The following is a 12,637-nucleotide window of genomic DNA, read 5'->3' on the forward strand; positions in this document are numbered from 1 at the left end:
AACAGAACTAAAGAGTTAGAAATGTCATGCTAATCTCCAAGGAAGTCAAAGAAACATAAATAATATTATGGTTTGATTACAACAACAGCTAGGTTTATGCATATAAAGCATATGTAATAGTCTACATGCATCTTTTATTTAAAATGAAAATACTGTATTTAAATATTGATATATAGGCAAAACTCTAATTTACCAAGACTTTCATAATCATATTATAAACCACTTAAGTTCTATAATCACTTTTAAAGTAACTCTACACTAAACAAAACAATGTGTGTCTGGCATGGTGTCTTATGTCTATAATCCCAACGACTTGGGAGTTGGAGGTAGGAGATCTTCAGTTTGAGGCCATCACAGACAAAGCTAGCAAGACTCTATCTCAAAAACAAAAGAGCTGGGGTATATATAACTCAAGTGGTAGAGTGTTTGCTTAGCAAGCCTGAGGCTCTGGGTTCAATTCCTAGTACCCCTCCAAATATGTACGGTTTCAATTGAATAAGCTACTAGTTGTCATATTTTTTAAAAAGTATCATAAAAGAGAAGCAATAAGACTTAAAGGCATGAACAGCAGCTTAAAGACCTTCCAGCAGCTTAAAATAAAATTCATTGGAACTTTCACAATATTTCAGTTGTTTTAATTACTCATGACTTGTAAGCTACATTTTCAAAAATCACAATTGCAGATTTTGGAATAAGTGAAACAAAGACGTACATCATTATTCATCATAGTATCCAGAAATTTAATAAAAAGTTTTCTAACATCTAATCCATATTAGGATAACATTACTCTTGCAATGCTACTCTTTAACTTATTAGCCTCAGAGAATAGTTGTGATAATATCTTTATTTTTCAAAGGATAACAGAAATTAGAAAGCTCTGTTATCACCCAAGCTAATGCCCCATTCTCTAAGTTTGAGATGACAGGATTTGTCCACCGTCAAATAGTTAATGAAGGGCAATGTGGCAGGGAAAATCTCAGGCTACCATCCCCAGGATCAGTGTGTCAGTATTGTCTGAGGTGCTACTGATAGAGAAGACAACAAAACAGAAATATATCAGTCCTTAGGGAACATAGATTTGGGGGTGGGGTAAGGAGAAGGAGATGAAAAACAGGCAGGAAGTGCTCTGAAGAATAGAACACAGAATACTGGGTCTGAACGTACTGAGACCTACTCCTGGGAACTGTAGCCTGGATTGTGTTTGCTGACAGTCAGGACTGAAGAGTCAAGTCCAGACCCTCTGAACCATGAAACTCCCACAGCCTCTTCCCCCACAAAGTGACATAAACTACTAGACAGGGTTGTTAAGTATTGAAGCAGCAGGCAAAACAAATATATCCCTTGGTTCTTCTCCAGCCAGTGCAGAACTTAGTACTCTGTTCCTCCTACCATCACCACCCTCTGATACATTTGGGGCCATGCAATGGCTTAGATGCTTGTTTACTCCTGGGGACATAAACTGAGGAGGGCGCTGTGGAGCAAACTGGAATCTTCGGAGTCCTCAAGATATAAAGTTCCCTGCAGCCAACAATGGCTCCCACACAGCTCAGCAGCAGAGGACTACCTTTCTCTAAGAGATTCCAGCTAGCTGACCTTGATGCCAGCATGGGGCACAGGATGAATGCTTGGCTACTGAGCCATACCCCTACCCCCAAGTTCATGATCTCCCTTTATTGCCACAGAAAAGTGATCTCTCTCATCTGCAGATAATAAGACAATTAATCATATAATAATAATAGAAATGAGACTATGTGGCTCATAGAAAATGAAATAGAAAATTAGGACAAGAATAACATTTTAGGCCACGGGTAATTATTTGAAGCACTATGGTTTGAAGCAGGTACTTTGCTTCTTTTTTTTAGTATTAAATTTTATTGACAAGGTGATGTGCAGAGGGGGTACAGTTACATAGTAAGGTAGTGAGTACATTTCTTGTCATATCTGCTATACCCTTCCTCATTTTTCTTTCCCTAGTTCAGGTAAGCATATATACAATATCCAGTGTACCAAAATCATATACAGAGGTACTTTGACTCTTTAAACAAACAAACAACTATGAGGATGACATTCTGAATACATATTCTACATGCACCCAAACTTTTCCCTCACCTCGTTTCATGGCTCTGGGACTGCCGGGCCCACTGCGGCTGCGCGTGTCTGATTCTGAGGTTCGGGAGCTGGACCTGGAGCTATCCTCTTCCTCGGAGCCAGAGGACTCGTCCAGGAAAGGGCTGCTGCTTATTTGGGTTGCCTTCTAAAGAGAAGCAGTACAGCTTTCCTAGATGTGTCTCTAAATTTACCTCTCTCCTTTTTGACATGAAATATTTTACAGAAAGTTAAGTCATGGAACAAAATTTTTAAAAAGAAATACACAAATATATTATGCCTATAAAAATCATGTTGTCAAACCTCAGAGTCTAATTAGCTTGGAATTTGTCAATTAGAAAAGACTCCTGAGAACATAAAAGTTGTCAGTGTTTGCCAGTCCTCATTTTAATTAACATCTGGCAAGGAAGGGGACTCTGGCATGGATACAAAGATTTTTGTAAATTAGAAGTCCCCATTACATTAATAGTATGTTTCCTTTGAACAATTAATAGCCTGGGGCAGAGGTGAGAAGAACCCACATGAAACATATGTAGATCTCTACCGCTTTGAGAAGAACTATCTTCTCCAGACCATTCCAATTCTTCTTTTTTATGATATAGTAAACTTCTAAAATTCTCTACAAAGAGAGAGTGTGCAAAATGTTAAGAATGGAATCTGCAGCTTTGGAAAAACAGTTTTTCAGGAAGAGAGCCACATATTTAAAGAAACACTGATAGGTTACCCCCTTCAACGTTGTGTAGACAGGGGTGGTCAGATTCTTGTATATCAGAGATGTATAAAGCCCTGATGTGGTACAGGAAAGCATGGTAGCAGAATCTGAAACAGAAAGACATTTTAAAAAACCAAACAACAGAGGGCTGGGGATTTAGCTCAGGGGAAGAATGCCTGCCTGGCGAGCGCAAGGCCCCTGAGTTCGCTCCTCAGCTCTGGAGGAAAAAAATCTATTAAAAAACAACAAACAACAACCTTTCTAACTAGCATAATAGCCTATTTCTGATGACTATGAATTATCATTGTTTTTAACTAAAGGGCAATTACGTGAACACACATGATTACTAGTCATTCAGTCTACTTTCTGGCATTTATAGGTTGACATACACACTTTTTTTTTTTAAACATAGCTCGTTATATCCTCAACTTCTTCTCTCATAACATTTCCAAACTAAGCTATAAGCTCTCAGCAAGAATCACAGCTTTCATTTCTTTAGTATCTTCATACACATTTATCTCAGGCTGTGCAGATTCTGTAATTCAGTGAGACTGACTAATACCTGTTGGAATACTTTTTGACTAAAGTGCTGTTATATGATTTTGGTTTTTTCCTTGTGCTAACACTGGGGCTTGAACTCAGGAGCCTCGTACTTTTGCTTGGCTTTTTCACTCAAGGCTGGTGCGCTATCACTTGAACCACACCACCAGCCTGCTATCTTAACCATTTTTTCTTTTTGCCAGTCCTGGTACTTGAACTCAAGGGCTGAGCACTGTCCCTGGCTTCTTTTAGCTCAAGGCTAGCACTCTGCCACTTGAGCCACAGCACCACTTGTGGCCTTTTCTGTTTATGTGGTGCTGAAGAACTGAACCCAGGGCTTCATGTATGCGAGGTAAGTACTCTACTACTAGGCCATATTCCCAGCCCCTCTCAACCACTAAGGGCACAATTCATTTCTTATAAGTATATTCACAGTGCTGTAAAATAGATGCCTGGACTATTTTATACTGTAAACATGAAATTCTAAGCCCATTAAACTACAAGTCCCTTTCCCCCCTCTTCTCAGCCCCAGTAACTAGCATTCTACATTCTTTTCTATGAATCTTTGACTATTTTATTTCAGTGGACTAGTAAGTTATTTGTCTTCTATCATTTGTGTGTTATGCTGTCACTTAGCAGAACTTCCTCAAGGTTCATCTGTGATGCAGTATGCAAAAGCACTTACTTTTGTTAGTGTTCTCCATAGTGAAGGCCTCAGACATTCGAATTCCTGATTTGGCTACAGCATAAATTCTGCTTTCCTAAAGTAAAAAAGAGATTTTAAAAGAGATTTAAAGCAAAAAAACAAAACCCAATAGATTTTCAATACGCGTTTTTTCCATTTGTGCTTCACTTAGCATTCACTATTAAATTCATCAATGACAGTATTCACTATTAAATTCATCAATGACAGTAAAACATCATTGTGAATAATACTGAAGAGATTCCCCCCATTTATTTATCAGTCATTTAAAATTCTTTTGATGATGTAGGAAACTAGTAAGTGGACGTTTACTCAGTGTCTGGATAAATACCATCTTTAATATTCTTCCATTCTACACTGTGGTTAAAAGGTGAAAAGAAAGACAAAACCTTTAATGGCTATAATAGTAAACTATAAACCATCCGCAATTACTCATTACATATAAATATATCCTTTAATATTCTGGAATATGATTAAAGAAAAAGAAAGACAGACCTTGAAGTCAGTAATCCACAGCATTCTCTATCTGGCATTCAGTGCTATCACTTTTATATTTCAAGTAACAGAAAAATACCTGAGGTCAAATAATAAATGATTTTGAAAATTATAACAAATATATAATACCATCCCAAAAGTTGTATAATTGTCCCTTCTGCTCTGAGAATGATCTGTGAAATGGGTAACAGCTCTGTCCATGAGAAAAGAGACTCTAAGTGGTTCCCAATGCACAGCATAGATCACCATGGCCATCATCCTGTAATGAGTCTAACCTAAACCAAGTTGGCTGAACCAGGACACAGTAGGCAACCAGCACCATCTTCTTTTCAAACTGGTCAGGTGCCAGAGAAGTAACTGACATAAACTGCTGATGTTTGGTAGTCCTGTTAAGTGAGGAGTGGCTGAATGAATGAATCAGATGTATCTTCCCTGAGCAAGTGATTGTGAGAGACACACAGAGAGTAAGAGGCAAAGTGGTTGTTGGATCTGAATAGGGCAATAAGCAGATATGAGACAGTTAGGGGGCATGGCTGTGGATCTCGAGAGTAGGCAGTAGGAAGAGAAGATGTAAGAATCAGTGTAGGTGTGAGGACGAGCTGAGACTCTGGAGCATGGGCACTTATTTTTAAGTTGTACCATCAGAGGTACTGCTGAATCATGAATCATATGTTTTCCCTCCAGAGTGACTATTATACTTTGAATGACATCCCAATTCATTGATAGGCCGTGCCTTGCAGTAACTTCTTAACTCAGGAAAATGGGATATGTGCATTCCTTAAAGCCTACAGATATATAAAAGATAAAACTTCCTAGCTAGCTAGCTAGACAGAAGGTTTTTGAAAAGCAACACTACTGAATAGTTTTAGAAGAAAAGGGAGAAAGGAATAAGAAACAAAAAAGCAATACAATGGTTTGCCAAGTAAAACAAACTTGAAAGCCTAACCTAAATCGCTGAAAATCTGAACACATTAAAAAAGCAAAATCTGAACTTTTCACTGCCTAAAGAGTAATATGATTGGAATTCCAGAGAATCACATGCCATTAACTTCCACATTTTTGTACCATTCAGAATTTCATGATAAACTGTAGGTTTTATGTGGGCACTGAAATGAAATAGTCTCTTGAAAACAAATAACGGCAGTTATATCTCAAAGTCTGACTTTACACTAGGAAAATATAGCTGGTCCTAGTTTGCTTAAAATTAGGGCAGTTACTAGATTTAAAAATATTAGTAAAAAAAACATGACTCCAAAAAAATTAAAAATCCTGCTAGTCAAACACAACAGTTAAATTATGTCAACATGTGAGGGAACACTTAAATCTACAAGACGGGGCTGGGGATATGGCCTAGTGGCAAGAGAGCTTGCCTCGTATACATGAAGCCCTGGGTTCAATTCCCCAGCACCACATATACAGAAAAAGGCCAGAAGTGGCGCTGTGGCTCAAGTGGCAGAGTGCTAGCCTTGAGCAAAAGGAAGCCAGGGACAGTGCTCAGGCCCTGAGTCCAAGGCCCAGGACTGGCAAAAAAAAAAAAAAAAAAAAAATCTACAAGACGGACCAATTCACTTTGTCTAAAATACAGTTAAGAAGGGAGGCAGGGAAGACAGACTATTTTCACTCTGAGAATGAGAAGAATCTGATGACACAGAAGTAACTCAGTTCTGAAGAAGGAAAGAGTAGAAAAAAGAAGAAACTACAAAGAGTTTGCCAGGACTAGAGAAACAATCACATACGAATTAAAGTAGTAAAGACTTGGGAGGCAGTACCCAGCTGTCCCCGTTGGAAGCCAAGGAACCAGATAGCACTACCAGGTACAATACAATGGTCCTGCCAAGGGAGTGCCAAATTCAGCTGCAAGAAAAGCACACAACCTGTAAGCCTTATTGCCAGCATTGGCAACGGGGTGGCAGTGACTAATCCACTGCAAGAGGCTACAATGGAAGAACTAAGACATTCTATTCTCCTCATATTCCAGAGAGCAACAGAGGGTTTTCATCTTGGAAACTTTCTCTGGGAGCCCAGAGACAAGAAGCCACAGCAGCTTAACAACTCATAGGACCTGAATATAAAGTCAGGTGCCAATGGCTCATGTCTGTAATCCTAGCTACTCAGGAGGCTGAGATCTGAGGATCACAGTTCAAAGTCAGCCTGGGCAGGAACATCTGTGAGACTCATCTCCAATTAACCACCAGAAGACCAGAAGTGGGACTGTGCCTAAAAGGGGTAGAGCACTAGCCTTGAGAAAAAGAATCTCAGAGACAGAACCCAGGCACTGTGTTCAAGCCCCAGGACCAGCATCAAAATAAATAAATAAGATAAAATAAAATAAAAAGAACTTAAATGTATAAATTAGTTATAAGAGGCAAGAGAAGGGAGTGAGTAGAGGGAAGAATGTCTAACAGGGACCAGCACAAAAAACTTCACTTTAGGAAGCTATGCTGCAGCTTAGAAGCCACAGGCTGCAGAAGCCCAGCAGGTGGCAGTACCAGAAAAAGACCGGGGGTGGTGGGGAGGAGGGGAGTTGAAGCAGACCAGAGAGTGGGGTTTCTGTTGAAGCAGATAGCAGAGATACCTGAGAAGCAGCTACTGTAGTTCCCACCTTAGAAGGAGCTGCGGCTTCCCAGGAATCCAGTTGCTATCAAGCTATAGCAGCTCAAGAAAAATCCAGCATTAGAAGCAACTGTGCAGACAAATACCTAGCAGCAAAGCAGCTTTAGAACTCCCTGCTATGCCAAACCGGGTGGGAGGGGTTGGGGAGGGAATAATCATCAGCTTGGACTCTGAAGGCCTTTCCCCCATGTAAAATCTTCTGAGAGAAGCCCTCACACCCAGACCTAAAGCAGCCTTTTTGTATCTTGTAAAGAAGTCTCTATACAAACATATACTGACATTTTATAACAATTTATTGTACATAAGTCTGTTCTTATTTTGGTTTGTTTTCAGTGTTGTATTGTTTGTATGTTTTTTCTTCTCTGTAAAATGGAATAAAAGTCTTTTAACTTCTACATTCTAGCATAAACGTGTTAATTGCTCCCATTTAATTTTGCATTTGTTTCTCCCCCCCTCTTTCTTTTCTCTGTAGTTACACCAAGCCTGAATCCCAATACTTGCCTTTTAGTGCTCTCTTTCAAATCAAAATAGCACAGTTCCTTTCCATGTATACCTTCCTTCTATCCACAATTGGAACTCCACTCCACTCTTACTCATATTCTTTTCTACAGTTGCTTCTCTACTGCAAATTATTTCTCATAACCTAAACTCATACCTTGTAACTAGATCTCGTGAACATTATTTGTTTGTTTTTTGGTTTTAATTTTGTTTGCTTGTTTTCCTCTTTTTTCTCCTTCTTGATCACTGGTAGTATCTTTTTATTTTATATACACACACAAACCAGAAGTACCCAAATAAATACCCTTATGATGCAACTCAAACTTCCAGAAAAACAAAAACAAACAACCCCCCCCAAATAGTAGATGGAGAGAATTATAAATGTTATAGCAGAAATTAATGAAACAGAGTCTAAACAAACTATACAAATAGACTATGAAACAAAAAATGGTTCTCTGAAAAACTAAATAAGATTGATAAATCCCTAGCTAATTTAGCCAAAAGAATAGATTCAAATCAATAACATTAGACATGAAAAAGTGGATTTCACAACAAATGCTAAAAAAAAATAAATTCAAAGGGTCACGAGGGAATACTTTGAAACCCTATACACAAATAATTGGGAAATCAAGGAGACATGGATACATTTTTAGATACAGTTGGCCCACCAAAATTGAACCAACAATATAAACCATTTAAGCATAGCTATAACAACCAATGAGACGGGTGCATTAATAAAAAAAAAAATCTTTCAACAAAGACAAGTCCAGGGCCAGACAGATTCATAGAAGAATTCTCCCAGACTGTCAAAGAACACCTCAAAGTCCTCCATGAAAAAGAAAAGGAAAGAACACTACAAAACTCATTCAATGAAGCAACTTATTACACTCTATTCTATGAAGCAAAGATGAAAAAAAAATCAGTGACAGAGAACTACAGCCCAGTCTCAATGAACACTGATGCAAAAATTCTCAATAAAATGTTTTGCAAACCAAATTCAACAATATATCAAAAACCATATAATAAAATCAAACTGTTTTTTATCCCATTGATGCAAAGATGGTTAAACATATGTAAATCAGTAAGTATAATACATCACTTGAACAGAATCAAGAACAAAAATTACCTAATCTCAATATACAATAAAAACCTCTGGCCAAATACAACATTATTTATGGTAAAAAGCTCTGAAGGAACTAGGAATAGAAGGAACATACCTAAACTTAATAGAGACAATAAACGACAACTCTGAAGCCAGTACATATAGAGAAAGCTGAAATCATTTCCCCTAGAGCCAGGAATGAGACAAAGATGTCCATGCTCTCTACTCTTACTCGGTATGGTACTAGAATTTCTAGCCAGAGCAATAAGGAAGAGAAAATAAATTCCCATTTGCTGCTGGTATGATCCTGTACTTACAGATTCCCTGAAAAAACTTCTTAAACTGATACATACCTTTGGAAAGGTACCAGACTATAAAAACAATACTCAAATACTTTTCTATATACTAACAGTGAGTAAGCATGCAGTCATTCACTTTCCTCTTTCCTTTCCCTTGAGAGGCTGTTCCCCTAGGAAACAAGCTGTTCTGTTTCTCCAGATATTTGTTTTAGTGGAATACCGTCTCACAGGAGGAAGCCTAGAATGGTCTAGTATACCTTGGACAGTGGGTGAATAACTGGCTAACATCCAGAAATGGAACACTCATTTCCCCGCCAATTTATTTTTTTAAAAGGTAATACTTTGATCTCCCATGTTTCATATTTCTTAAGACAGAGAACTAGATGGGAGAAGAGAGGGAGAGATTGTAAATTCTGATCTGGAAAATTTCAGAACCAAGTTGGATTTTAAAAGAAACAGGAGAAAAAGTAAAAGCTGAAAAGCACCAAGAAAAGAAACCACAGTGTATGTTTTGTACAGAGGAATATATAATTACCCAAGAGGGAAACCGGTGCAGGGGAGGAGTGGGAGGTTTGCTGCATGCTGCCTTCTTCGCCAAGTCGTTGGCTTCCTGGTGGTCTAAATATGGAGATTCTGGAGAGTCGTAGGTAAATACTCCATCATCACAGCTTGTGTCCATACTCTCCACATGTTCTGCATTGTCACCATCAACTAGATCAAGATCTGTTTCCTGAGGTCTCAGTGGTCGTATCATGCTTATGGCATTTCTGTTTGTACCAAACATCCTGTCAGAACTTAACTGTGGCTGGCTTAAGTGCCTTTTGGTGAGTGCTACACTTATACTGAAAACATTAGGAATCCTTAACTTAGGGGACAACAGGTGTGACGAAGGTGCTACTTGTGCTCCTTTTCCAGGGAGTGAGTTAGCATACTTTGGAGTTAAAGCTGGGGTCAAAATAGGACTTGGAGTGTTGGCCTCACTCGAAGAGGATGAATAATCCAGTCTTTGGGATTTAAATTTTTTATTCAGTTCATCTGAGGAACTATCTTGCTCCTTCTTATTTGTTTCAGAATTTCCCTTTTCAAGAAGTCTATTCTGAGCCTTCCACTGTGCCTCCTGTTGCCAAGAATAAAGCTTCTTGTGTTCTGGTCTCTTTATGCCAAAAGTCTCTTCTTCAAATATAGAACTGCTGTCATCAGATGCTGTCAAATACGCTTCACTTCCCATCCGGCCACCTTGGGCACCTTCCTCTGAGGTGTGACTAGAAAGGGTGGATGTGGGCCTGGACTTGGACCTTCCTTTGCTCCCATCTTCCTCCTCAGAACTCCAGTCACTCACTGGCACACCGGAATTCTGGGATATGCCACCATCTGTCCCAAAGCTTATTCTCGTTTTCCGGTTCTGTTCTGAGTTGCAAGGGGTTTCATGCAATGTTCTTTGGCTTCTGTTGATTTCTTGAGCTTGCTTATCAGCTGACTTCTCTGCAATGGCTACTTCTAGAAGATATGTCAGTGCAGTGCTTTTAGTAAAATCTTTTCTGCACATTTGGCTTTATGTAACTACATTGTAGAAACTAGAAATTTCATAGAAGTTTAATTTATACTATCCCTTCTCTTATGACTTATTTAAACACATGTTTAAAAATTTTTATATAAAACTATAAACTCTATATAACACAAAACCCTAATACTTCAATATAATTGTATCAAAACTGAAAGGCTTTTTAATAAACAAATATATTGACGTAACAGAAGTGACAAGAGTCTAAGAAGACATAATGAAAGAAAAAATGTAAAATAGGCCATTTTGACCATTAGAAGAAGCAGCCACTACGTTCTGTAGTTCTAGGGAATTGCTCAACCATTTTATCCACATCCCTAGCCATTTTCCTTGTAGTTTGTTTTTCGGATAGGGCCACAGAATAGCTTTCCCCAGGCTGCTCTCAAACTGTGATCCTCGTATCTCCACTTCCCTGGCAGCATCTGGGACTACAGGCTATATGATAATACCTGGTTCATTAATTCCATTTTATAGGCAAAGAAAATGACAACCCCTTTTCCATTAAATCTCTGATTTATCATAAAGTAAAGATAAGCATAATAAGCACAAAGCTTTAAGAAACAAACTTTGTGTCCAAGCTTTAACATATAAAATAAGTAAAATCATGAAGAAAACGTAAATAGAGAAATGCTTCCTTGGCTCTATTTTTTTGTTTAACCACAATTACGAGATTTTTGGTTAGAATAATAATATTCTTTGTGTGTGTGTGTATCAGTCCTGGGACTTGAACTTAGAGCCTGGATGTTAAGCTTTTGTGTTCAAAGCCAGCACTCTACCACTTGAGCCATAGCTCCATTTCTGGCTTTTTGGTGGTTAGCTGGAGATAAGATGGACTTTCAAGCCTAGACTGGCTTTGAACTATGAATGGTGATCTTCAAATTTCAGCCTCCAAAATAGCTAGGATGACAAGCATCAGCCATCGATGCCTGGCTAGAACAATACTCACTTAAATGCCTTTACATATGGCTTATTTATATTAATGGTATAAGTAACAGAATGGACAATTGGCTTAATAAACAATGAATTAAAACTTTTGACTAAAGCTGGGCATGGTGGGGCAGACTTGTAATTCCAGCACTAGGGAGACTCTTGTAGGTGGATTTTAAGTTCAAGATCAGCAAAGAGTTCATGGCAAGATCCTGTCTCATTAAAAAAAAAAAAGGTTAAGGTTATAGAGTAGAAAAGGAACTCTGAAAATATAAATATACCTCAGAGTTAAGCAACCAGAGGCTGAACAAATTCACTTGAAAGTTTCCTATCAGGCAATTTGTTAAACATGTGAGTGAGCCAAAGCTGCACTATCAGCCACTGCAACCCCGCTCTAAGAGACAATGAGATTCTTGAGAAAGCAAAACACAGGGGCTGGGAATATGGCCTAGCAGTAGAGTGCTTGCCTCGCATACATGAAAGCCTAGGCTTGATTCTTCAGCACCACATATATAGAAAAAGCCAGAAGTGGCGCTGTGGCTCAATCAGTAGAGTACTACTAGCCTTGAGTAAAAAGAAAAAAAAAAGTGTTCAGGCCCTGAGTCCAAGCCCCAGGACTGGCAAAAAAAAAAAAAAGAAAAGAAAAGAAAAATCAAATGACATAGCAAGTAATGGCAGGAAGAAAGTAACACAGCCACCTTCTGATTGAAAAATCATCATGTAGTCTTCAGGACAACGTAACTAAGCCTACAAACAGCTGTCAGAGCTACAATTTTCCTCCTGTGGAGGAAGAAAACTGGAACTGAAAGTAGTTAAGTTGCAAATTCAAGCCTTTAAAATATTTGGCAAAAGTCAACAAGAGAGGAGCTTGCCCTTGATGATAACAGCCAGCAGCCATACAACAGAGGCTTAACAGCTGGCAGCCGTACAATGTAGTAGTGACAGCTGTCAGTGGCCACATATAGTGTTGAATTCAGAACCTATGAATCAGAAAAGGAATAAAAATTTGTACAAATAAGCCAGGTGCCAATGGCTCACACCTGTAATCCTAGCTACTCAGGAGGCTGAGATCTGAGGATTT

At 38.6% G+C, this 12,637-nt stretch overlaps 1 protein-coding gene across 8 annotated transcripts in view; it reads right to left on the reverse strand.

Annotated features, from left to right (window-relative positions):
- Plekhh2 (pleckstrin homology, MyTH4 and FERM domain containing H2) overlaps positions 1-12,637 on the reverse strand; it is a 103,273-nt gene that overhangs the window by 50,003 nt on the left and 40,633 nt on the right. For all 8 annotated transcript variants that reach the window (XR_007211911.1, XM_048353032.1, XM_048353029.1 and 5 more), the window contains 4 exons: positions 9,604-10,565; positions 4,044-4,119; positions 2,831-2,925; positions 2,110-2,254 (listed from right to left, as the gene is read on the reverse strand). Coding sequence is in view for 7 of the 8 variants with exons in the window: in XM_048353032.1 (XP_048208989.1) it covers positions 2,110-2,254; positions 2,831-2,925; positions 4,044-4,119; positions 9,604-10,565 (1,278 nt within the window). In the remaining variant the exon portion in view is untranslated. The remainder of the gene's footprint in view (positions 1-2,109; positions 2,255-2,830; positions 2,926-4,043; positions 4,120-9,603; positions 10,566-12,637) is intronic.

Source organism: Perognathus longimembris, chromosome 8, assembly GCF_023159225.1.
Source record: "Perognathus longimembris pacificus isolate PPM17 chromosome 8, ASM2315922v1, whole genome shotgun sequence".
NCBI lineage: Eukaryota > Metazoa > Chordata > Mammalia > Rodentia > Heteromyidae > Perognathus > Perognathus longimembris.